The sequence below is a fragment of the Carassius carassius genome, chromosome 38, assembly GCF_963082965.1.
Source record: "Carassius carassius chromosome 38, fCarCar2.1, whole genome shotgun sequence".
Classification (NCBI taxonomy): domain Eukaryota; kingdom Metazoa; phylum Chordata; class Actinopteri; order Cypriniformes; family Cyprinidae; genus Carassius; species Carassius carassius.
The window spans coordinates 28,925,563-28,953,354 of record NC_081792.1 but is presented as its reverse complement, the minus strand read 5'-3'; the positions used below and the strand labels follow the sequence as shown (position 1 = coordinate 28,953,354).

The 27,792-nt window shown below is 35.0% G+C and overlaps 3 protein-coding genes across 4 annotated transcripts in view; all 3 read left to right on the top strand.

Moving 5' to 3' along the window:
- LOC132119127 (mitochondrial import receptor subunit TOM20 homolog B) overlaps positions 1–27,792 on the top strand; it is a 412,651-nt gene that overhangs the window by 179,900 nt on the left and 204,959 nt on the right. The window lies entirely within an intron of this gene.
- Positions 596–6,581, top strand: LOC132119732 (GTPase IMAP family member 8-like). The gene is made up of 5 exons (XM_059529935.1): positions 596–760; positions 1,176–1,832; positions 4,029–4,841; positions 5,513–5,620; positions 5,749–6,581. Exons 1-5 carry the CDS (start codon positions 751–753, stop codon positions 5,904–5,906), a joined length of 1,746 nt encoding a protein of 581 aa, XP_059385918.1. The 5' UTR covers positions 596–750; the 3' UTR covers positions 5,907–6,581.
- LOC132119731 (mitofusin-1-like) lies at positions 6,706–20,224 on the top strand. 2 transcript variants are annotated; one of them, XM_059529933.1, is made up of 18 exons: positions 6,706–6,800; positions 8,070–8,192; positions 8,292–8,427; positions 8,502–8,664; positions 9,755–9,879; positions 10,255–10,363; positions 11,604–11,711; positions 11,937–12,075; positions 13,585–13,652; positions 15,560–15,681; positions 15,805–15,931; positions 16,137–16,241; positions 17,002–17,104; positions 17,329–17,555; positions 17,657–17,830; positions 19,352–19,548; positions 19,766–19,900; positions 20,003–20,224. In XM_059529933.1, the coding sequence occupies exons 2-18, from the start codon at positions 8,078–8,080 to the stop codon at positions 20,070–20,072; spliced, it is 2,223 nt and encodes a 740-aa protein (XP_059385916.1). In that variant the 5' UTR covers positions 6,706–6,800; positions 8,070–8,077; the 3' UTR covers positions 20,073–20,224. The 2 variants fall into 2 exon arrangements, with proteins under 2 accessions (XP_059385916.1, XP_059385915.1); XM_059529932.1 differs by having other exon boundaries at positions 11,937–12,090.

Sequence of the window (27,792 nt, the reverse complement as noted above, 5' to 3'; positions counted from 1 at the left end):
CAGCCAATGATTTTTGGTGGGGTATTTTTTTTTTTGGACAATAAGGCCTTTATAAGTGGACTATACATGTTCTGAGACCCATGACTATAAATAATGGATAGATAATGATAACAGCATTTACCTTCACTTACCGTAGTAATTAACATTTCACCGCACAAAACAGTTGGATTCATTAATTAATTTCATCCTGTAGCTGTAGGGTAAAATTAATGAGGTTTAAGTTCTATTCTATTCTATTCTATTCTATTAACAGCAGACGAAGACAATAACAGAAAAACATCACCCAAAGTTTTCAACAACTATTTTATTTTAGAATAATAATCACATGGATTCAAGTTATAAACGTTTTATGAAATCCTGAAAAATACAAATGACTTTCCACTAGGTTTTTATACATTCTGCCAGTCATACTGATATATATATATACACAGGTATACATGTTTGAATCTGGTTACTGAGATTCATTTGGAGAAATGTGTGACGTCTTTTCCTGAAACCATCAGACCGGACAAACCTGATATTCTGGTTTCAGATGCGTGTTTAAGATGCAAACTTGTTTTTTAAGGCGTGCCCTAATGTCAAGCTGAAGTGTAGCTGTATGCATCCTGGGTGTCCGGCTAGTAGATTAATACTATACAGTTTTAAGTGATTTTATTTGTTTTTCCAGTTTGTAATGGCTTTTACTTGAATGATTTATAGCTTGATATATTTTTCTTACGGTTTTATGCTTTTTTGGATAACACATGAACGATGGAACAAGGTACAATTTAAGATATCAAATGATCATTTGATTTTGATTGATACAAGCTATCTAACTGCTTAGTTTAGTGCTTTATCTTCAAAATAGATGTGTAATGTATATTAGACACGTTTCTTAGTTGGTTAAGTTTCTGTAGCACTCAGAAAACATTGCAGTTTATGGACAGGAATCAGAAATCAAAACTAAATTTGTGTGATTATATTGTGATTATTTGAATAAATTATTTGAAAAAGGATTCATACTCCGAAATCACAAAGTTAATTTACTAAAGTAACTTTTACATTTTTCTTTGAGTATTAATCACTGTTGTTTTGATATGTTTATTTCCTTTATTAAAATAATCACACTTTTTTTATGGAATTTGCTGTTTTGAATCTTCAATGTCTTCAATGTTTTTTGTTTTCTTTTCTGACAGAAATAAGAGCTATTGTTCTTGGATGGCAGAAATCTGACAAAGCCTCAGTGATAAACCGCATTTTAGGAGTCGAGGTCGAGTCTGACGAATACTTTGTGAAGTCTGTGAAGAGAGAGGGTGAAGTGAGCGGAAGGAAGATCTCTCTGATCAACACGCCGTGCTGGTGGGAGATTTTCGGTTTGCAGGATTCCCCAGAAGTTGTGAAACAAGAACTGGTTTGCAGTGTTTTTCTGAGTGAACCAGGACCTCACGTCTTTCTGCTGGTCATTAATCTCAGTTTACCTTTTACTGAAGAAAACAGACTCACCATCGAGAAGCACCTTGATCTCTTTGGAGAGAGTATCTGGGGACACACAATAGTGATCTTTACAGGAGCTGACAAATCCATTGAGCAGCACACACTGAACCATGGTCTTCAGCTGATCATACAGAGCTGTGGAGGAAGATATCATGCCTTTGAGACTGAAAATAAAAGTGCTGGAGTCCAACAACTGCTTACCAAGATTGATGATGTTGTGGCAGCAAACAATGGCAAGCATTATGAAACTCATGATGATGCGCTACTAGAGATAAAGACAAAAAGAGAAGAAATAAATGAAAAAGCAAAAGCCAGACAGAAATGGTTGCAGGACAAACGAGACACACTGAAAGATATAAGTAAGTAAGCCACACATGTATACGCTAAAACACAAACTTTATTTGGCATGAATATTTTGAATTCTTTTGAGACCAAATTTAACATTTTTTCGCCTTCTATGGTTTAATGCTACAATCACCAAACTCGGGTTAGAGCTTCAGAATGGTCTGACTCGGGTTGCTTTATCTTTTCTTTATCTGATCTGGCTTACGGTTTTCGTAAACCAGACTACAAAACCCCCTAAAATCCCATAGACTTTCATTGAGGGGGTGGAAACTTTTCTACTGTAAGACTTTTGGTGTATTTAAGCTGTCTACTGCCACAGCAAAGCTTAAAAAATCCCTACTGAGAATACAGCTAAAATCAGCCTTAGCTAATGTACTCCTTTGATTGGTCTCCCAAACTGGTTTTTAAGTGGTTTTGGCCACTCTTTGGCAGGCCAGGCTGTTCTTGGCGGTTTTTGTAGCTGTTTTTTATTAAATCAATAGGTTTTTAACTGGATTAACATAAGCTCCTTTCACACTGCTTGTTGGACCCGGAAAATTGCCAGAACATTGGCGGGTCACTTTCTGTGTGGATGCAAACACGTCCCAGGATTGATTCCGGGATTGGTCTCGGTGAAAGTTAATGTGCCTAGCGTTTTTGACTCGTACATTACACGTCACAGCCTGATTTCACGTGTCTTTACAGGACCTTTACGGGTTGTGTGTGAACGCACTATAGAAACAAGTTAACAACATGCTAGTTACATGCTTATCATGCTAGAAACGTGCTAGTAACTTTTTAATCATGCTAAAAAATGCTAACACCATGATATTAACATGTTAATCATGCTATAAACATGCTAGCAACTTTTGTTAAATGTATTAGAAACATGCTAGCATCATGCTAATCATGCTAGAATCAGGCTAATAATATGTTAACCAAGCTAGAATAATGCTAACAACATGTTAGTAACTTGCTAATCATGTTAACAACATGCTAAAAAGTGTTAACAACATGCTAGTAACTGGCTAATCATGCTAAAAACATGCTAGCATCATGCTAGTAACATGTTAATCATGCTACAATAATGCTAGTAACATATTAATCATGTTATAATCATGCTAACAAAATGCTAGGATCTTGTTAATCATGCTAGCAAATTGATAAAAAATTGCTAGAAACATGCTAGGATCATCCTAGCAACATGTTAATCAAAACATGCTAAAAATGTTATGCTAGTCATGCCAGATCCATCATAACATCATGCTAGTAACTTGTTAAACTGGATAGTAATCATGTAAGAAACATGCTAGCATTGTGCTAGTAACATGGTAATCATGCAAGAATCATGCTAGCAACATGCTTTTAACTTAGGCTACTGATCATGTTAACCACATGCCAGTAATTTGCTAATCATTTTAACATCATGCTAGTAACTTGCTAATCATGCTAACAACATGTTAGTAACATGCTAGTAACTTGGTAATCATTATAACAAAATGCTAGTAACTTGGTAATCATGCTAGAAACATGCTACCAATTTTGTTAAATATGCAAAAAATGTTAGCATCATGCTAGTTACATGCTAACCATGCTATAATCATGATAGTAACATGCTTATCATGCTAGAATCATGTTAGCAACATTGCTAATCATGTTAACAAAATGCTAGTAACTTGCTAATCATGCTACATTCATAATAACAACATGCTAGTAGCTTGTTAAACATTAATCATGTTAGAAACATGACAGCAACTTTACTAATCATGCTAGAAATATGCTAAATTCATGCTAGCAACATGCTAGTAACATGCTAATCATGCTAACAACATTCTAGTAATATGTAAATAATATTAGAAACATGCTAGTAACTTGCTAATCATGCAAAAATGTTAATACCATGCTAGTTCCATGCTAATCATGCTATATTCATGCTAGCAACATGTAAGTATCTTGCTAATTATGTTGAATACATGCTAGTAACATGCTAATCATGCTAGAAACATGTTAATACCTTGCTCATCATGGTAGCACCATGCTAACCATGTTAGAAACATGTAAATGACATGCTAATAATGTTAATAATATACTAATTGTGCTAGCAACATGATAACTGACAACTCTAAGACTGAAAACTTTTTAAACTTTTTCAAACTTTCTAGCTAGGCTTTTTCAAGCCAACTTAAAGTGTGTCTACAAACTTTTTAATCCAGTTTATTTTGTTGTTTTAGAAGATGAATCTGTGGGTCCGCTCTCAACACTGAGAATTGTACTGCTGGGATGGATCCTATCTGGCAAGAGTTCAGCAGCAAACACTATTTTTCATAATAAAACATTTGAAATAGAAGGTACAAAAAAGTGCACAAAATACTCTGGTGTTGTAAATGACAGAAATGTGACTGTGTTGGACACGCCAGGCTGGTGGAAGTATTTTGCACCTAAATTCAACCCAAAGTTTGCACAGGCTTCAATCCTGGAGAGCGTGGGACAATCACAACAAATGAAATTCCCTCACGCCATGATCCTAGTGATTCCTATTGACACTTCATTCAGTAGTGGACAGAAGCAAATCATTAAACAGTACATGGCCACTCTAGGAGACGATGTCTGGAGACACACTATAGTTCTGTTCACGTGGGGCGACAGATGTAAAGACATCTCAATCGAGCAGCACATCGAGAGTGAAGGTGAAGCTCTTCAGTGGCTGGTTGAGAAATGCAGGAACAGATATCACGTCTTTGACAACACAGACAAGAAGAATCGAGATCAAGTGACAGAGCTGCTCCAGAAGATTGATGAGATGGTGGCAGAAAACAGTCTGTTCAGTCTCAACACTCAGTGTGCTGAAGAAGAAAACTTTCATGAGACTAACATACAACAAGATGAGGAAACAAGTCTCAACGCTGACAAGTTACTGACGTTAATGTTCCATGAGCTGAAAAACAGGAGTGAAGGGATAAAAAGGAAGCTACAAGAATTAGAGATGGACGTCACTAGATGCATAGAAGCCAAAAGTGATCGAAGCATGGAATATCCCATAGCATGTAAATGAGCAATTCTGTTTAAATTCAGTTGAGAATGTGAAGCTGACTTCACACCGTGTTGTATTCTGGGTAATTGTTTTGTTTAGACGACATATTTTGAGGCTGTCAACTCACATTATTAGTCAGAGGGAAAACTGGTCAATGTCATATGTTTATACGTAAGTTTCATATGAGTTAACCCTAGAAGTGTTTTATATTGTTTGGATTAATACTTAAACCTTACCTTATGTCTCTCACAGTGCAGCCACTACAAAAATGTTTACAAGCTACTTGGGATTTGATTTTGGTCTCTGATTCCCCGCTGTGGCCATAGGATAGTAAATATTTACAATGTTTACTTTAGACACATGTTTTAAATGTTTCCAATAAAGAAATGTATCGCCTTCTTTAAGCTTTTTAAACAAACACTTTTAATCTGAACATTTCTACCATGTGACAGCTGAAGCAGCAATGAGCAGCCAGTGAATTACACTGTTTTTATGGTAACCAGATACGATATGAATATTTAATTTCAAGGCAAAATCAAAAAATAGCAGTACTAATCTCAGTAGCAGCTGCCCCAGCATGCAATGCAGTGTGATATAGCTTCACATTCTCTATAGCCATGTTACAGATGAAAACTTGTAAATGTTCAGTTAATGCACTCATTCTGTGTCATCTTTCTCTTTCAGTGAAAGCTGATGAGAAACTCATGGAGAAGATAAAGAGAGAAGGAAGGAGATGGGAAGCAATTTTAATGGACGGGATATTGAACATTCAGAATCCTAAAAGTTCTTGTGGTGAGTTATTAGCTTTACATAAAATACTTTGCTCAAACAAAAAAAAAATCTTAATTTTATATAATTTGACACTACATATCATCAGATTATATCCTGACCAAATAATGTTCTCTGCTACCCCTATACAGATGAAAATATGAGCGTCAATGAAAAGATGTCTTGGTGGTTTCAAAAATATGAGGAATACAGCACATCAGAAACTTCGGGATATAAAACAGAACAATCTGATCCAGTAGAACATCCACAGAATCTAGAGGAGTCAGATAATAAATCTGATGTTGGATGAAAATGTTATTTGTCTGTAAAAACCAGTTCGCAAAGTAAAACTTGCTCTTACTTAGAAATATGTCAGACATATGCAATTAGCAATTTTAGAAATTATGTTAAATGTTTCTATAATTGTGAATATTCATTAATGTTGTTGAATTTCTAATTAATAGTTGATGTTGTATAATATCTAAAAAATATATATTATGTTATTATTATATTATACACATTACTTTACATAACTTCTGAATTCTCATTTTATCTCGAGATGATTAATGTGCAATAATAGTGATTTCTTTTTTATCTCTGTATCATTGTAACATTTGAACTGATAAATACCTGTATCAGTTAAACATCTCTCAGAGACTTTCATTGGAACTTTTCTATATGATATAGCAATTGTAAATAATTTAATTAACTTTATTTATAAATTATTTAAGTCAATTTTCTACCTTCATAGGTGTACTTTTGATGTTAGATAAAATATAACATATGCTACAATGTTATTTGTTGACAGATACTTTTAGATACTTTTATAGTCATAAGATACTGTTAAATATTTTGCAGGCCTTATTCCAAAATATCAGTGGGCCGAAACTTTGCTTTTGTTAATAAACTTCAATATTTAGAAAATAATTGATAGTGTGCATAATTGTATCTTATATCGGTATTCAAATTTCACATAATTTTTGTGTTTGACAGAAATAAATCACAGCACACAGGTTTAGAACAGCAATTTTTTGGCTGAGCTGTGACATTTATTTTGAAGTCAGCGCGCTCGTCTGTGACTTTTATTCTGAAATTAACACGCTCATCTTGGACTTTTATTTTGAAGTCTTTGCTGATGAGTGTCAGCAGTGAGGTTAGCATCTGTTTGTCATGACAGGAGAGGATTTAGAGATCCTGTGACCGGGTAAGATCTGTGATTCATGTGTTTTACAGCATCTAGACTGATTATGCGATGATATCGAACTGAAGAAATGATTGAAATCAGATATTAATGATTAGAAATCACGTGTCTCCTGCGCTAAAGCTAAACGCTCATGTCACCTCTACAAACATCTGGCAGTTCAGCTGTAAGTTAGTTTATGAAACACCTGAGAGCAAATTAATGTTAACTTAAATATTCGCTTCACAAGGATAGAGAGTTTATAATATGTATTTATTTTTCATATCTCACTCCTTTCCAATCTCTTCTCCTTCTACTTTATACTCGTGTATTTGAGACGTGTGTGTGTGTGTGTGTGTGTGTGTGTGTGTGTTTGTTTGTTTTGTGTGTGTGTGTGTGTGTGTGTGTGTGTGTGTGTGTGTGTGTAATTCTGCATGAATAATTATGAGTTACTTTTTACTGTGTGACGTCATGGAAAAAATATGGTACTGAATGTTTACCATAATCATACACCCTGGTATTTACATGTACTTCAGAGTACTTTAAAGTACTTCACTTGTAGTATAACTGCACATGTCCCAAAAATAATCATGTAATGCTAAGACCCTTTTTTTGTCTGTTAATAAGCGGAGTCTCCAGATTTATTAACCTCGACATTATAAATAAATAATTAAATCTTAATTTGTGTTGTTATTTCCAGTATTCTGCTCTGATGTGAAGATTTCGATGATAAGAGTGAGTTCATTTCATAAATAAAATAATGATTATCCATAGTAATGTCTCCTGAACTTATTAATTAATTTCCATATCATTTATATACTATTACTGGATGTATTTATATTTTGGATTAGTTTTTATATTATTTTATATTTCTTGTAATTTTGTGTTTTTTTAGTATATTATTTAAAAAAATTTTATGTATTTTTCTGTGCTTTTATATATATATATATATATATATATAATATATATATGTATATATATATATATATATTAAATATTTTTTTTATTATTATATAAGTATATCAACTTGATCTACAGTTATAAAAAAATGTTGACTTGGGAACTAGTTTAAGTAAAATGTTAAGAGAAAAAAAAAACAGAATGTTTATTTTATTTTATGCTTCATGTTGGTGGTTTTATTTTAATTTAAGGATAAAAATCATGTTCCTGATCTCATCATGTTAAGTACAAAATGTTAGCCTGAATGCACTGAAAAATCACTTTGGATAAAAAAAGTGTTTCCTAAATGCATTTATTCATTCATTCATCAGATCTGAAATCTTCTCCCTGCAGGTGTGTTAATGGAGCCGTCAGATCCTTCTCCGTTGAAGCGTTTTGTTCTGGCCAAAAAGAAGATCGGCGAGGTTTTTGAGCAGCTGTTAGTTTACGTTCAGGAGAGCTCAGAGTTTGTAAAAGGTGAATTTCAGTCTAAAAGCATCCCGCAGAGATGTGCAGGACTGGTTAACTACAGTAGTGTTGATATTTGCATGTGTTTTGTATCTCGTGTCTCAACAGAAACCTGTGATAATGAGTCGCTGGAGAATATTGCAGACCGGAGCCAGCTGGATCAGATCGAGGCGTACACCAGCAAACTGTGCACCATTAAAGAGGTGTTAGCTCGCAGACACATGAAGGTGGCTTTCTTCGGCAGGTGCGTTTGCCGCTGGATCGTAAGTCACATCTAATAAGCCTTTCACTTCAGTAAACGTCCTCTGTTTGTCACAGAACAAGCAATGGCAAGAGTACGGTGATCAACGCCATGCTGCGTGACCGTGTGCTGCCCAGCGGCATCGGACACACCACCAACTGCTTCCTGAGCGTCGAGGGCACGGATGAAGACAAGGCCTTTCTGATGACCGAAGGGTCCGAGGAGGAGAAGAGCATCAAGGTGCGCCGGCCGGGCCATTGCTTTGATCTCAGAAGAGCTCTGTGATTTACTGAAAACAACAGTCCAGTAAAATGCACAAAAATATAAAAGCTGTATGTTATGATACACACAGAAAGGCAAAGATCTGCACTCTTGGGCAAAGGCAAAGAAACTGCAAACCACCGAAATAAGGGTTTGGTTTACTTTGAAGAAATAATAAACATCGGAAATCTTTGTGACAGCCTGTCAAAATAAAAGTTTGGTTTACCCTGAAGAAATAATAATAATAATAACACAATTTATTAAAACACAGAAACTCTTCATGACAACATTTCAAAATAAAAGTTTAGTTTACCTTGAAGAAAAAAATATAATTACATATAATAATAATTATAATAACTAATGCAAATTTAAAAAAACAGAAACTCTTCATGGCAGCCTGTCAAAATAAAGGTTTGGTTTAACTTAAAGAAATAATGACAGAGATAACATATAATAATAAAAGTAATCTAATATTAATAATAAATAACACAATTCATTAAAATGCAGAAACTCTTCATGACAACCTGTCAAAATAAAAGTTTGGGTTAACTCTATAACCTAAATATTTTAGCATTATATAGTGAAATGTACTTTTCAAAATTAGATTTTAAAGCCTTCTCTCATTATGAAAGTTTAATTAAATCAACTGATAATTAAAATCTGAAAAATGAAATCAGCTGAAAAGGTTTACTTTTTGTTTACGTAATTGTGATGGGACATTAAAATAGAATCCAGGATAATTAAAACATTTTGAATTTGAAAAAAAAAAAAAAAAAAATTACAAATGCCACTCTTATTATTTAGTTTGTAAAAAATTTGTAAATGTACATATGAAAAAAAATGTGTTTATGTGTATATATATATATATAATTTATTTTTTCTTTTATTTTTTTCTGGTGGTTAAAATTTAATTAAGACATTAGCACGGAATCCGGAAAAAGGAAAAAAGAAAATGCAGAGTTAAGGAAAAATTTCAATGGATCACATTTTCACTAGTCTAGTGTGCTTAGTCATAAATCTGTTTGTTAAAGCTCATGTGCTGAAGGTCAAACACACTTGTTGTCTGCAGACAGTGAATCAGCTGGCTCACGCACTACACATGGATGAGAGTCTGGACGCCGGCTGTCTGGTCAAAGTGTTCTGGCCCAAAGCTAAGTGTGCTCTGCTGAGAGACGACCTGGTGCTAGTGGACAGGTACACTTCAGTCCCACGACTGACGAGTCCAGCTCGAATGTTTAACAAACTTAATCATAGTGAAATCAAGCTATAAACAGTGGCATATCCTAAACATAGAAGTTAAGAAGTTCGCGTCCATTTATTTATGTTTTAATCTCTTATACTAACCAATGCTGCATTTCTTTGATCAAACATACAGTAAAATTTTGAAATATTATTATAATTTAAAACACCAGTTTTCTAAGTGAATCTGTGTTAAACTATAATTTATTTCTGTGATGCTCCGCTGTATTTTCAGCATCATTCCTCCAGTCTTCAGTGTCACATGATCTTCAGAAATCATTCTTATATACTGATTTACTGCTCAAGTGTTTCTCTGGTGTGTTCTTTCAGTCCTGGCACAGACGTGACCACACAGCTGGACAGCTGGATCGATAAGTTCTGTCTGGACGCAGATGTGTTTGTGTTGGTGGCCAACTCTGAGTCCACTCTCATGAACACGGTGAGCCGTTAGCATGCAGTGTTAAAGCGTGAGAAATGAACGCTGCATCATGAAGAGTCAAACATTAATCTGACTCGTCTGAGGGCTGCTGTCACATGCTGTGTTTGTAGTGTGCTATTATGGGAAGTACGCAGTGTGCAGGGGGCGGCTCTCAGAGGAATGCAGCGCTGTGTTTAGACTGAACTCTGCTATCCCAGCATGCTTCAGTGGCCTCTCTCGGGGCAGATAAACACCCCATTATAAATCATCAGACAGCAATCTTACTAAACTAAATGTGTCTCAATTATATTTATCAAGGGAGAAGAATCAATAGTACGGAATGGCATTATCACCAAGCTTTTATAGTGTTCTATACACAGCCTGCAAATTTTCAATATGCATAGAAATGTCTAAAGCCAAAATGTGCAACATTTGTTTGACATTGAGAACTTAACATAATGATGTCGTGTGACCAAAATATTAATTGTTGCATATTGTATACATGTGCGGGGGATTTAATTTAATTTTTTTTATTTGATTTTGATTTAACGTTGCAATAAAATACAAGCAAAAATAAATTGTGAATTACATATACTTTTTTTTTTTAATAATTTGTTTTCGGAAAAGAATGTGAAATATCATGTGAAATATAGAGCATTATTATGTATTTGAAAACATTGTGAAATATTATTTTTTTATTTTGTCTGCTGCATTTTCATTTTTATTTCATGTCTTTGTATTATTTTTGATTTTTTTTTAATCACTTATTTAATTTATTAATTTTTGCATGCACTTCATCATAAAAATTTTTTTACATTGTATAACTTATTTAATAAATTATTTATAGATTTATTTAATTTACTCTATTAAATCCCCCTCATATGTGCATACTGTTTTGACTAAAGTATATATAAAGAAAAATCATATAAAGTATTCGACTCTGAATCAGTGCTATTTTAGTATCACTGAGATATTTTTATAGTTGTTATTGATATTTTAAATTAGGTTATATTTTTAGATTTTCTTTATATTTTAATTATAAGGTTTTAGTTTTTTTTATATTTTAATTATAAATATTTTAGTTGAACGTTTTTGTCATTTTTTCATTATTTTCATTTTAGTTTTTAGTACATTGTTAAACTAAACTATCTGAAATAAAATATATTTAAGGATTTATAAATATGTATTTTATATGTATATAAGTTTATATAAGTTCACATGACCTCTGTGACCTCAACCTCTTTGTTATTTCTGTTTAAAGGAGAAGCATTTCTTTCACAAGGTGAATGAACGCCTGTCAAAGCCCAACATCTTCATCCTGAACAATCGCTGGGACGCGTCTGCTGCCGAACCCGAATACATGGACGACGTGAGTTTATTTGTCTTACTGCAGATTAGTCGTGGACCAGTAGTTATCACCAATATATCCAAATATATATCAGACGATATTTGCCATTTATTAATTAAAGGTATCGATGACTTTTATTTTGATGTTGCATGGGACTTTTATTTTGACTGTGTTGAGAACACATCACCAAATTTTGAATCCTTGAAAAAAAAAACAATAAGACTAGGGCTGGTTTAATGTTGTCAGGTGAGGAAGCAGCACACGGACCGCTGCGTGGACTTCCTGGTGGAGGAGCTGAAGGTGGTGGATCGAGCTCAAGCGCCCAATCGTATCTTCTTCGTGTCGGCGAAGGAGGTGCTGAACTCGCGGATGCAGCGGGCTCAGGGTATGCCAGAGACGGGTAAGAGCTGGATCCTCACCAGCAGCCAGCTTCACGTGTTCTGATCCTGGTGTTTAAATGAACAGGTCACGCTCAAATTAAACTGTGACACTCACGTCATTCAATTCCAGGACTTTTGTTCTTCTGCTGAACACATTACTGATGTTTTGATGAATGTTGATTTCCAAACAGTTTTGCTTCCCATTGACTTCCATTGTATCTTTATGTTTATACAATAAGTCAAAGGGAACCAAAACTGTCTTGTTGCCAACATTCTTAAAAATGTGTTTTAAAAGTAAACATTTTGTATTATTATAAATATATACATTTTTATAATTCTTAATTAGAATATCATACATGTGTGTGTGTGTGTGTATATATATATATTTATATATGTATTTAATATGTTTATTATTTGTTTTTGGGTTTTTTTACATATATTTAGTTTAAACTTTCAAATGGCAAAATATGTTACAAAATGCACATAAACGGACAAGGAAACAACATTTACATTCTCAAAATTAATTTTTAATAAAGCCTGAGGAAGGACAATTGACCGAAACATTGCTAATTATATTAAAATATTTTTGTGATGATGCAAACTGTTTCTATTAAATTAATTGATTTAGACAATACAACTATATTTGGACTGAAAATCTTTTAGTAACTTAAATATTTTTTTTATTATTAATTATCTAAATATATTTAAATCAATATATATATATATATATATATATATATATATTTATTTATTTATTTATTAAAATGTATGTTAATTGAGTCATTTTTGTATATTTATATACCAGGAAATACATGGCTTTATGTGATAAAAAGAGAAATGTCTTCCTACTGCAAGCATTATCAAAGCATTTAATATATTTCTAGATGCTGAGTTGTTAGTCGTTGTGCCTGGTTTCCTTTAACAGGCATTCAATAAATTGTTATACTTAGATGTGTGTGTGTGTGTGTGTGTGTGTGTGTGTGCGTGTGTGTGTGCGTGTGTGTGTGCGTGTGTATGTGCGTGTGTATGTGCGTGTGTATGTGCGTGTGTATGCGTGCGTGTGTGTGTATATGTGCGTGTGTGTGTATATGTGCGTGTGTGTGCGTGCGTGTGTGTGTATATGTGCGTGTGTGTGTGTGTGTGTGTGTGTATATGTGCGTGTGTGTGTATATGTGCGTGTGTGTGCGTGCGTGTGTGTGTATATGTTCGTGTGTATGTGCGTGTGTATGTGCGTGTGTGCGTGCGTGTGTGCGTGCGTGTGTGCGTGCGTGTGTGCGTGCGTGTGTGTGTGTGTGTGTGTGTGTGTGTGTGTGTGTGTGTGTGTATATGTGCGTGTGTGTGTATATGTTCGTGTGTGTGTGTGTATATGTTCGTGTGTATGTGCGTGTGTATGTGCGTGTGTGCGTGCGTGTGTGCGTGCGTGTGTGCGTGCGTGTGTGCGTGCGTGTGTGTGTGCGTGTGTGTGTGTGTGTGTGTGTGTGTGTGTGTGTGTGCGTGTGTGTGTGCGTTCACAGGAGGAGCTTTAGCTGAAGGGTTTCAGGAGCGACTGAAGGAGTTCCAGAGCTTTGAGAGATCGTTTGAGGCAAGTGACAGAAACAGTGCAAGCTCTCTGTTATATCAAAACAAAACATTAAATCATATTTAATAGCTGCCAATGGAATCTACAACAGAAGTCCTCTATCCTTTTAACGTCTCGTTAGTATTAGTTTCATTATAACACATGAACAGATCGGGAAGATTTACAGTAAGCAGGGGTGAAACGGTTTACAGGTTTGTTTATGAGCTCAGATAAAGAGCTGAAAATGTACCTTTATGAAGCTTGATCCACTGAAAAAAAACGATCAGATTCACTATCTGTATTTTTTTACATTAATTCTTCATTTAGCAGGCACTGACTTCCAGACATCATCTCCTCCTCGTATGATTGCGTGTCTAGTTTCTGAGCAGCGTTCAGGGTTTAATCTGGGGATGTTTAGTGAGTTAGCGCCTGTTTTCCTCAATCTGTCGTCATTGCTGAAGTCTAGATTTACTGCGGCGAGGACATCGGTTTCTTCAGTTCAGTTTGAGCTTCTGTTTCACTCCTCTTTCTGTTCATTTAGTGTGGATGGACTTCATTTGCTGAGTGTGGCATAAATAAATGCACTTTTGTTGATATTATGTTTTTAGAACAATCATACAGTGAAGTCCAAAAAATCTGGGACCACATTGAAATCGATTTATTTTTTTGCATTAAGCAGATGTTTTTATAGAAAGCGACTTCAGAAAGAGGAACAAAAGCAGTTCTTCATGGAACCGACAATATTTGCCAGATTTATTTTGTGAGATGAGAAAAAATGTGATTGCAATTTAAAATAGGATTTAAAGAAGAAATCTTTTTCCTTTATCAAAATTATCAAATATTTTTGGCACAGCAAACCTGTATTATTTTCTTCTCTTTAAATCATATTTTAATAAAATAATTTATATAAAATAATAATAATACTAAATACAAATAAAATATGAAATATTGCTATTGGACTAGGACTGCGCAATTCGCAATTTATAATTACAATATAAATTGTAAATAAAATTTATTATTGTTACTAAATAAAAATATGAAAATTACTAAATAAAAACAAAACAACAAATATTGCTTTTGGGCTAGGGGGATTTTTGTGATTATATTAACATGTCTATAAAATAATAATAATAATGAATGATAATTTCTTATATTCAATAATAATATAATAAATAATAATTACTAAATTAATAATATTACTAAACACTATTACTAAATTAAAAATATATATATAAAAAAACTAAAAACACAAATAAAATTGGTCAAATAAAAACAAAATGAGGATTATAAACATGAGGAAAAAATATATTTTAATTCTATATCATAACTGTAAAATACAATACTAATATTTATGGTTGTCTTAAATCATTTTCAAACTTTAAAGGAACCACAGGAAGTCCTTAAAGTTGTAAACACAACACAAAGCGTTTTTATATTTATATATATATATATTTATATATATAGATATAGATATAAATATAGATATAGATATATATATAGAATTAAATAACAACCTTTGTTTTTGATAGTTGCACTAAGCGATTATCGTGATTTCAGTTTTATTTAGATTAATTTGACAAATAGATACTTCATTTAAACTCGCTCGATACCAAGTCGTTCTGGTATCTTGTATTAAATCTGAAAGAATGTGGTGCATTGAGACGTTTTGACTTCACTGTCTTTGACCCCCTTTTGTTTTCATGTCATTGCATTATTTTATTATGATTTTGCTTTTATGTTCCTGCTGCTGTGAGATGATTGGAGAGCGGCTGACGTTTAGGGTTTAGATTTGCTGCCGTCTTTGCATTTAATTTGTTGTTTTAGTTCGACGCCTGCAGCAGATTTGAACCTTTAACCCTTTAGAGTCGGCCATGAAGGTGTGTGTGTGTGTGTGTGTGTGTGTGTGTGTGTGTGTGTGTGTGGCCTCGCAGGAGTGTATCTCGCATTCAGCAGTGAAAACTAAGTTTGAGCAGCACACAATCAGAGCAAAGCAGATCACAGAAACAGTCAAAGACGTCATGGATCAAATCAACATCGCCGCCGCGGACAAGAGGTGCGTCTGTCTCTCTTTACTTTTGGGATTATGGCAGCAGAAAGTCCAGTATCTTCTCCAGAGATGAAGTGTGACTAAAGTTATCATGGCTCATGTAGTAAAGTGTTTTATGCCTGATCTCAGGGTGGTTTCTCTGGAGGAGAGAGACTATCTCATTGACCGACTGGATTTCGTTCGCAATCAGCTCAACCTGCTCATCCAGGACTTCAAGAAGAAAATCGAGGCCATCACTGAGGAGGTGAAACACAAGGTAAAACTGAGGAATCGACTTTGGGACTGAAGCAGCTTCTGCGGAGCCTTTATTTCTTCAGCTCTCGGATTGCATTATTTCAATCCCCTTTCTCCTCTTTAAGCCTCTCTCTGCTGTTTATGGGAGATCTGAGAAGTCTTTCATCCCAGAATCCACAGCAGATTTAATGTGATGTTTGGTGAATGAATGTCTTCGTGTGTTTCAGGTGTCGGACGCCATGGCAGAAGAGATCTGCCGTCTGTCTGTGCTCATAGACGAGTTTCATGCAGATTTCTACCCGTCACCAGACATGCTGAGAATCTATAAATCTGTGAGTGACACAGTAGACCCAATACTGTTTAGTGCTGGTCAGTGGATGAAATCGCTCCTCCTTGATATAGCTGTAAAAAAAAAAAAAACTAAAAGAAAATTATATATATATTTTGATTTTTATATAATTAGCAAAATACATTGAGTAACACATGTATTTATATTACATTTTACATAAAATATTTAAAATTTTTATATATTATATTTAATATTTAAATATATATTGACATTTTTTATATATATACAGTATTAAAATGTAATATGTGTGTGTATATGTAGTATTTTCTATTCTGTTATATATATATATATATAAATATATATATATATATATATATATATATATATATATATATATATATATATATATATATATATATATATTAGCAATTATGTATTTAAAAAATACATGTATACACATACATATTTAAAAAAAACTATATTTTATAATAAGTTTTAAATATCTTTGTATATATGTAGTATTTTATTTATATTATTTTAATTTATTATTTATATATGTATATATATATATATATATATAAATTAGTATGTATTTAAAAAAAAAATTTGCAATATGCAATATATGCAATATAGTTTCATATTATAAAATATATATCATAAAATAAGTAATATTAGTTTAATATATAAAATATTAAAATATAATGTGTGTGTGTGGGTGTATAAATTATTATTATTATTTTTTGCTTCGTAAATGAATATCCCATCCGTTGCCTGATCTGATCTGATCTGTTTGTGTTCTGCAGGATCTTCTGAGTCACATCGAGAAGGGCATGGGCAAGAACCTGGCCTTCCGCTGTTCTGATGCAGTAAACGCCTCGGTTCAGTCGTCCCAGCAGTATATGATGGGTACGTGAGAGCACAGTGACCTGCGTTTGATATTTAAACACCAGTAGGTGTTTCTCCTATTAATAGACGATGTCTGATAATGAGTGTTGCTTGTGTTATCTGGCTCTACTTTATTAGTGTCACTCAGCTGTAGACACTCTAAACCATAAAACCATTCGCTGTATAGACAGTTTTTCAATAGTATAGCGTGTGTTTAGTAATCTATCTGTCTGTTGTGCTTCTAGAGTGTCTGAAGCCTCTGCTGCCCTCCGCTGTACAGAGCCAGCTGCACATGCTCATTCCCAGCAGGAAGTTTGAGCTCAGCTACGACCTCAACTGTGCCACCCTGTGCTCAGACTTCCAGGAGAACATTGAGTTCCAGTTCTCTTTAGGCTGGACCGCGCTCGTCCACCGGTTCCTAGGGCCCGTCAACGCCAAACGTGCCTTGATGCTGGTGGATCAGACCCTACCGGTACATTAGAAACTGTGTCTCCACTGAGATACATGGAAATGCATTGGGATACATTGACACTGAATGGAATTTTATTGTGTTTATCATTGTTTTTTACTCAGCTGACGGCACCCAGCACCCCTTCGGCTCCAGCGGTGGTTCAGTCTCAGATCCCCAGAGCTCAAGGTCAGAATCAGGCATCTCTGGCACAGGAAGAACTCATGATGTCTATGGTGCACAATCTGGCCTCGGTCACCTCCCGCACATCTATGAGTGTGATCATCGTTGGAGGAGTGGTGAGAATTATCATCGTTTCTCAATCCCCTTTATCTTCTCTAATAACTGGGACCCTGGAGCACAAAACCAGGCAGAAGTGTGAGATTAATGCATCATATGAAAGCTGAATAAATCATCTCTTCATTGATGTCTGGTTTGTTAGGAGAACAATATTTGAAAATCAGGAATCTGAGGGAGCGAAAAAATCTAAATATTGAGAAAATCATCTTTAAAGATGTCCAAATGAATTCTTAGCAATGCATATTACTAATCAAAAATTAATTTTTGATATATTAACAGTAGGAAATTTACAAAAAACTTCTTCATGGAACATGATCTTTACTTAATATCCTAATGATTTTTGGCATAAAAGAAAAATTGATAATTTTGACCCATACAATGTATTTTTGGCTACTGCTACAGATACACCCCAGAGACTTCAGACTGCTTTTGTGCTCCATTTCCTGTTCCTGTCTAATTGGGTCATTCTTGGCCAGAATAAGCTGCAATGTGTTTGATTCATAAATTTGGAAATATTTGTTGTGAAATCATGTGAGTGACTATTCCTTGTGTGAAGGTGCGGTCACTTCAGCAAAATTCTGTGGGAAAAATGTCCATTGTCTGTTAGCAATAGCGTAATAATATATGAAGTAACTTTCAAACCAAGCAGCTGGGTGAAAGAAATAAATAAATGCCAAAAAAAGCCAAAATATGGAATGCCATGAATATTTACTGAGTTATCTACTATTTTGTTGATGGGAGGGGCTCAAAAAGACAATTTTCACCTGATATTTGGAGCCAAATTACAGGAGGTCAAAATGATTTTGGAAAGATGGATGCATTATAGATTTGTGGGTATATTAGTAAAATCTGTTGACTTTTTAGCAATCCTTGTTGCATTATATTCCAGTGGTGAATCCCATTCAAAAATGTGAAAACACACTTTTCACATTTTATTTCCCCAGGTTTGCGTGCCTGTAACTCGGTTAAACCATATAGCGCCTTTAAAACCATTGTCTAAAAGGATAATATTTAATACTTCCTGAGTTACAGGCATGCAATCATTGGGCGGACAAATGCCAAAAGTGCTTTTTTCCCATTTTTGAACGGTCAGCTCTGGCATTTAATGCAACAAGCATTGCTAAAGTTAACAGATTTTACTAATTGACCTACCAATCTCTGTGTGAAAATAAAATAACAATGCTGCCATATTTCTAAAGTTATTTTCCACCTCCTCTAATTTGGATCCTAATCTCATTTTGACCTCCTCGACAAAATAGTGGACTACTCAGTAAATATCCATCAATGGCATTTAATATTTTGTCTTCATAAAGATATGAAAAATTTTTAACAATTGTAACCAGGGAAGTTTCTGAAATGTGATTGATTTGAGACCGAATGACCCAGCTTTGAATTTGCGTTGCAATCCTCAATTTCTAATCCCAAACCACTTACAAAACTCCCCGAATGATGGTAAATGTGACCTTAACTTCCCATGGGTTGGAAATGAATGCATCGTCAATGAAGTTCCTCTCTGTTAGGTGTGGCGAACCGTTGGCTGGCGTCTGATCGCTCTCTCCATGAGTCTGTACAGCATGCTGTACCTGTATGAAAAACTCACCTGGACCACCAAGGCCAAGGAAAGAGCCCTGAAGAAACAGTTTGTGGATTACGCCACCGAAAAACTTCAAATGATCATCAGTTTCACCAGCTCAAACTGTAGCCACCAAGTGCAGCAGTAAGTGTTTTTACACCAGAGTCCATTTGACATCAGAGTTTTGTTCGTAAGGAAGCTGTTCTCCAAATGTGGATGTGGAAACATTAGTTTTGAGGTCATTTTGAGATGTATACTGCATAAGAGTACAGCTACTGATGACGTTCACTGCAGCTCAAGAGCTGTTCTTTTCATGCACGTCGTTCCTGTATGTTAAGGTGCTCTTGTGTGTCTGATACAGAGAAATCGCCAGCACATTCGCCCGACTCTGTCAGCAAGTCGACATCACCCAGAAGGAACTGGAGAATGACATCCAACGGCTCACCGACAAGATCCAGAAGCTGGAAACCGTACAGAAGCGATCCAAAGTGCTCAGGTTAGTGTCTGAGCCGTCATTAACTGCCAGTTGAGTTTTTAGTTGCACCGCAGGTGTCTAATGTTGATCATGCTGTATTAATAGCCCTGTTTCCTTTCCTAGACATAAAGCCACAGCTCTGGAAAAGCAGTTGGAGGATTTCAGCTCCCAGTATATTCATCCTGGGCCTTGATTCTGCATTCACACGGAAACACTCGGCTTCTTTCAGAAAGTGATGTGATTCGGGAAGACTGTACGCCATGTTTTTTTGGGAATTCTCCACTTACCAGATGTTGCGAGGAATGCAAATTTGAATTCTTGAATAAAGCGTATTCCAGTGCTGTATTTTGGTTAAGGTTTTTCTGAACAAAGATTCAGTTTCACTGGAACTGGAAAAAAAAAACAGCTGGAATTTGTGAATTGGAGTTAATTTTGCTCTTCAGGTCCTGCATAATGGAGTAAAACTTAATTTCATACCTTTTTCACAGAGCATTTTTCTTTAGAAACAGAATTCATATTTCTCTAGGTTTGCCTTTTGATCACAAACCCCGTTTTCTATGTTTCTTGGTATTCGTTTCAATCAATCAAACCCAAAATTCTCTTTATGAATTACGTTATTTCTAAACATATGTAAGTGTGATTTTCCAATGTAAATTCCTGTAAAAATGTAATTCCTCCTGTGTAATAAAAATATCATTAAATATTATTTATCCTCCTGTTCAGTGTTGGGAGTAATGGCGTTTAAGTATAACGGCGTTACTAACGGAGTTAAATTTTCAGTAACGGAGTACAACCACTAAACTCTTGACAACCACTAAACACCAGGGGGGCAGGGTTTCATATTTTTTTGAAGCACCCCTGGGCGCCGCCATTGGCTAGCTTACCCCCACCTGCTGTTAGCATTCCATTGACTCCCATTCATTTTGGCGTCACTTTGACAGCGAATAACTTTACATCTGAGGTGTTTAAAGACACCAATTGTCCATTAATTATTTCTAAGGAAACACGAAAATGTATAAAAAGCTCCATTACCTTGTATCTTACGTTATGGTCCCGTAGAAACAGTTTTTGTAACAAATAGGCTAACGATTGCGTCATAACCTGAGACTCTCTGTCGCACAGTAGAGAAATTACCGTATGGACAGGAGGAGAAGCTCGCAGGCAATCTTTTACTGTCTATGAGGCTATCGGGGGGACGTGGAGGCATAAAGTCAAGGGAGATAATTAATACGAATACTTACCAAAACTTGCTCCTGTTCACGCTCGCCTTCTCTGGAAGATTCGGTGGCTGATTCAGATTTCTCTTGGCACAGCGATTAGAAGATTTACCATAGACGGTAAAAGAAATAGACACAGCGACCCCATTGGAACTCAATTGAGACAAGTGAAGCCCATTTTTAGTGATTTTTAGCACTTCCGTTTCTGACGCGCAGACTCAAACTAAGCTTGATGGGGAAGTTGTGGCCTAATGGTTAGAGAGTCGGACTCCCAATCGAAAGGTTGTGAGTTCGAGTCCCGGGCCAGCAGGAATTGTGGGTGGGGGGAGTGCATGTACAGTTCTCTCTCCACCTTCAATACCACGACTTAGGTGCCCTTGAGCAAGGCACCGAACCCCCAACTGCTCCCCGGGCGCTGCAGCATAAATGGCTGCCCACTGCTCCGGGTGAGTGCTCACAGTGTGTGTGTGTTCACTGCTCTGTGAGTGTGCACTTCGGATGGGTTAAATGCAGAGCACAAATTCTGAGTATGGGTCACCATACTTGGCTGAATGTCATTGTAAATCTTCTAGTAGCTGTGCATGCAAACTGCCATCGTTAATCTTGCAGAGATGGCGAGCTTGAGCGGGGAGTTCTTTGGCGTGAGTGAGCAGGAGTAAGAATTCTGATTAATTATTTTGTATAGTATTTTAAATGTAATGCCAGTACGCCATATTAAGTTTGCCTGCGAGCTTCTCCTCCTGTCTGTACGGTAATTTCTCTACTGTGCGACAGAGAGTCGAGTGGTTATGACGCAATCATTAGAATTTTTTTACAAAAACTGTTTCTACGGGGCCATAATGTAACATAGAAGGTAATGGAGCCCTTTATACATTGTCGTGTATCTTTAGAAATAAATAATGGACAAATGGAGTCTTTAAACGCCTCAGATGTAAAGTTATTCGCTGTCAAAGTGACGCCAAAATGAATGGGAGTCAATGGTATGCTAACGCAAGTGAAGTTCTGCTACAAGATGGCGGCACGTGGCCGACTTCAACTTCCGGTCGACTTCCTTCCCGCCTGGATTTACAGGTTACTCAGGTGACGTCTACGTCATCAAGCTCAGTTTGAGTCTGCGCAGTACGCTCAACCCCCAGGAAGTGTATGGAGGTAAATCAGTAGCTAAACTTGAGAGGTTGAAGATCTGAATGTGAGAACTTGTCATATTAATATTTGTATTTGTAAGTTAAAATTTACACTCACAGCTCTGATGTGAAGAGTTGAATCTTTCAATTTGCACACACATACAATGATCAAAACACCCGTGTTTTGAATTGGAAGTTGTAGATTAATAGTTACAAATGTGTAGAATTACATTCACACAAAGAAAATGACATATACACATGTTTACGACATATTTACTTTTGCACTTTACTTCAGTTTCGCTGCACAACGTCAAGTCGGCACTTACAACCTCTCAGATCTGGAAGTACAAGTTCAAATCCTAGCGCTCTGACTTTTGCTACTCTTTTTTTGCTGTATTCTGTTGCAAAACTCACTTGTGCACTTGTATATGCAGATGTGAGAGAGCAGAGCTGGGGGCGGGGCTTTGGTGCGAATGAGAACATTTTATTGGTCGATGCCCGACCAATGAACAACGCCAATTGTTTTCACTGAATATCCTTAGCTTTGACAGGATTTTAAGACATTGCATTCATTTTGCCATTCAGGTATTATCTAGTAGACAAATAATGCAACATATTTTATATGTATATCCCACTGCATATTGCAGAGTAAACTCGCTGTACCAAAGCATGCTTTGATCTCACCGCCACGCGGTCACGTGGTTCATGGAGCTATCAATAGTACTAAACAAAACGTGTTGTCAATATGCTTGAAATGTATTAATTGGGACAGACAGCATTTTTATTATGTTTGCAGCGATTTTTTAGTAATTTGTAACACAAAAAGTGCATTGATTATGCATGGATAACTGCGTTGACTAATGACTATGCTTTTTTAGTAATTTGTAACACAAAAAGTGCATTGATTATGCATGGATAACTGCGTTGACTAATGACTATGCGTTATAATAGCAATTTATACTGGAAAATGGAACAGCATTATGTTCTCATACTCCTCCTTAGCAGTTAAATGTGACTAAACAATTAAGTGTAACTTTTAACCAATAAAATAGCTGTACTGAATGTTAACTCAGTCATGTTTAGTTAATTTGAAGAGATCATGGTACTAAATAATATGCGCAATAATTATGATTCATGAATGACCATTTGAAATATAACATTTTCTAATATGGTTATTATTTAAACTACAATAACTGTAGTATTTAGGTTTAAATTCCAGTGCAAAGAGGCACGCTTTAAATTAGAGGCATTTGGTGGCCAAAAAGATAATATTCATATGCAATTCCATTGCTTAAACACTAGATGGCCTTGTTGATGTTTAATAAATACATGTATTTAGCTCTACTAGTTGCTCAAAACAGTATTTCTGGTCATAAGTGCTTATTTTTTAGGTTTTGCTGTTTAATGTACATTTAGACACTCGATTTTATAAAAAATAATAATAATAATAATGTTGCATTTAAAAAGGTTCATTACTGACAAGCAAATTAGGAATTTAACCCAATGAAGATGTTAAAATTATTTTTACAAAACATAAAAATAATAAAAACAGCATTATATTGCAACTCTGGTAGAGTGATATGCAGTGGGATATACATATAAAATATGTTGCATTATTTGTCTACTACATAATACTTGAATGGCAAAATGAATGCAATGTCTTAAAATCCTGTCAAAGCTAAGGATATTCAGTGAAAACAATTGGCGTTGTTCATTGGTCGGGCATCGACCAATAAAATGTTCTCATTCGCACCAAAGCCCCGCCCCCAGCTCTGCTCTCTCACATCTGCATATACAAGTGCACAAGTGAGTTTTGCAACAGAATACAGCAAAAAAGAGTAGCAAAAGTCAGAGTGCTAGGATTTGAACTTGTACTTCCAGATCTGAGAGGTTGTAAGTGCCGACGTGACATTGTGCAGCGAAACTGAAGTAAAGTGCAAAAGTAAATATGTCGTAAACATGTGTATATGTCATTTTCTTTGTGTGAATGTCATTCTACACATTTGTGACTATTAATCTACAACTTCCAATTCAAAACACGGGTGTTTTGATCATTGTCTGTGTGTGCAAATTGAAAGATTCAACTCTTCACATCAGAGCCATGAGTGTAAATTTTAACTTACAAATACAAATATTAGTATGACAAGTTCTCACATTCAGATCTTCAACCTCTCGAGTTTTGCTACTGATTTACCTTTATAGAAGTGCGTGCTTCTAATTGACTTCATTTTTCTCTGTTGAATCCAATGGGGTCGCTGTGTCCATTTCTTTTACTGTCTATGGTAAACACAAGACGGCGTCAGCGATAATGGCGTTCTCGAACTGGAAGTACCGGAAATTAAAGGCAAGAATGTTTCTGTAACATGCACGGTATGCCCAGTAAAAAAGACTTTATCCTCGTCTGCCTCAAGCAACTCAAATCTTATGAACCACCTCACATCAACACATGCTAACATGTTACTGTAATGAATATGTAATGCTGTGTTCACACCAGACGCGACTTGCGCGAATAAATCTAGTTTTAAAAGTATTTCATGCGAGAATCTAGTTGTTTTAAACTCAAATATGCGGTTTATTTATAAAGACAGCGTCTATTTAAGAATGTTTCGCTGATTGTCGGAGGTTGTCTATTCGCGTCTTTGCATTGACTTAACATTGAAATCACTCGCGCGAAACGCTTTATTTGCGTTTGGTGTGAACCCACCATAAGAGCTGGATAGTGTTCTGTTCATTGTGCAGCAACGTTAGGCCTAATATACAGTTACAGAGATGTGCACTAATGGCCAGGTTTCCCTTTCTTTCTTTTTACCCAAGTTTAAATTAGTTTGTCTTAATTTTGCACTTGAATTTTCTTTCCAATATTTATTTTTTATGTTTTATTTCTATGCATATCATATGGCAGGCTGAATCTACTGAGTTCAAATAAATAAAAAATTTCTAAAATACTTAGTGTTTTTATTCTTCAATAAGTTAATATAAACATCTTATATATTAAAGATGTTATATGACATAATAGCATTATGGAACAAAAAAATAACGTCACAGTTGCTGATTAACTAATTACTTTTACAATGTGGTAACTGAGTTACTAACTAACATTTGTAACTGTAACTAATTACTTTTTTAAAGTATGATGACCAACACTGCTCCTGTTATGTGTGAATTTCAATGTGTGGGGTCGAATTGACCCCAAATATTTAAATAATCAATGAATTATGCAAATTGACAAGTTTATTTTTATTTACCTGCCCGATATTTTAATTGCATTTTTAGGACAAAACGTAATTTTTTGCATTATATATATATATATATATATATATATATATATATATATATATATATATATATATATATATATATATGGAGATATTTGTTTTATTATTATTTAATTTTATTTACATGTGAAAAAAAACTAAAACTTTCACAGGTTTGAAGACCCGTCACGTCGTCCTTAGGTTTATCTCCTAATAATGTTTTATCAAAGTAATATTATTTGCATAAACCTTGTCAGTTGACGTTCGCGCGCTTTTTTTAGTCAAGTGGAGCGCCGGGATTCTGAGAGAAAGTGGCGCGAATTTCTGAGGCAAGTTCTCGCGGCAGTTATATAATTGATTTTTGGCATATTTTAAAATTAACACAATGACAAAATAATATTTAGCTGCAGATCATTTACAAGTGAGACGATAGAAAAACAGAACGAAGAGCTTCGGATAAGTGAAGCTGTGCGTGCTTTTCGCTTCTCTCGTTAGATAAAGTTTACTTTTAAGTGAAAACGCCTATGAAAAAACCAACTACAACTGATAAAATGTTTTGTTTTCAATTGAAAACGCCATGTAATTGTAATTTTTCCTCAGTATCTAGCCCAGACAATCAATATTCAAATATAACTGTACATTTAAAAAAAAAAAAAAAGGTCAAACAACACATTTAGGTATGGTTAAAAGTCTTTTATTGGTTACAATATCCGTGTATGGCAGCATTAACACCATTTTACTTTACAAATACCAACAAAAAAAGGTTGAGAAACAAAATATTATTAAAAATGATTATTTGAAAATATGGCACTGTGAAAATACACAAGGCGAAACACTCCTGGTTTTATTGGCTAAAATGAAACAAAGAAAAAAAAATGGATTATGAAACTTACAGATCAAGCCAGAAGTATATTATGAATAGTTAAAAACAATGGGGTTCGAAACATGCACTGTAATACCAAAATGTCCTTTCATTTCTGAGTTTGAGTGGTTCCGAAACACATTTGGAAAAGTCATCCATGGCATTCATTAAAGCTCTGAAACATCACCATTTCAGCCAAAAACTGCAGATTTCAGCTGATCCAGAACCAACCACTAAAATCTTCAATATGATCATAATAAAACCACAAAAAGAATCACCGATCTTGCAACCTCTACATTACCAACAATAGAAATCTGACTTCAATCGAAGCAATACTCATAAAACCAGCAAAACTCCTGTTTGAATTGAATTCAAAGCGACTCCTAAATGAGACATTATTACCAAAGACATCCCTTTTCACAATCAATCATCATAAAACCAAGCAATAAAACAAACTAAAATCAATTCCTTTATGGAGCAGTGAAAGGGTTTTTATTTATGCTACAAAACATACGCATTTTAATAACTGAAGCTGCTTTCTGATTCCCTTTAATATAAAAAGGCGAAGTAAAAGAAAGATTTGAAATGCTTTTCACAGTTAATTAAGGTGTTAAATATCACGGTTTCATAATCAGGCTTATTAAACTGGTTACTGACACACGCATCAATCTGGCAACCGCAACAAACACAGGCATACTGTCAGAACCGATGGCACATAAATATGGCGAAAGTGAGTAAACGGCTTCATCGCTCTAATCTACGATTTGTGAAGCCAAATATAGTGACTTGGTGAGCAGTTGAACCATCCTGACCAGGTAGTGTTCTTCATTTCCACCTGTTTGCACACATTTACTAGATGAAGCCGCCAAAAAAACTGGTTTTAGCATTCAAATTATGCTTAATGAACACCAAAAAAAAAAAAAATTGCTATATACACTGTTTTCAATATGTTCTATCTTTATAACACTTCAATTTAAGAGGAGGGTTTGTGGCCATTTCTAATTAAAAAAAAATTAAAATAATGAACACAGAAAAAGCGAGTGTTAGGAATCCATTCAAAGCACAGATTTCTTTGTAAGCACCAAGAATAGGAATTTATATACTAGGATTAGTTCGGGTTTGATCACTAGTATTTAAGGCTCAAGTTCAAGGGCAGATCGATTATGAATTTCATTATCAATCAAAAGCAAGACTCTTAAAAGCATCAAGATGCTTCGAATTAAACATTCAATCATTGCCTTCTTTCCAAACACTCAAGCACCAATAAATGATGACTGATTTAGTGGCGTGTAAAAAAAAAAAAAAAAAACACATCCGGAGGTCATCTGCATTAAAACACAATGCGTTTCATTCTTTTGTTTTCCAATGCATCTCCTCCGTAAATTCACTATTTTTTTTTTTTGTAATACAGACTGTTTGCAACTTTCCATTTTAGTTTAGCGTTGTTTTCTATGTA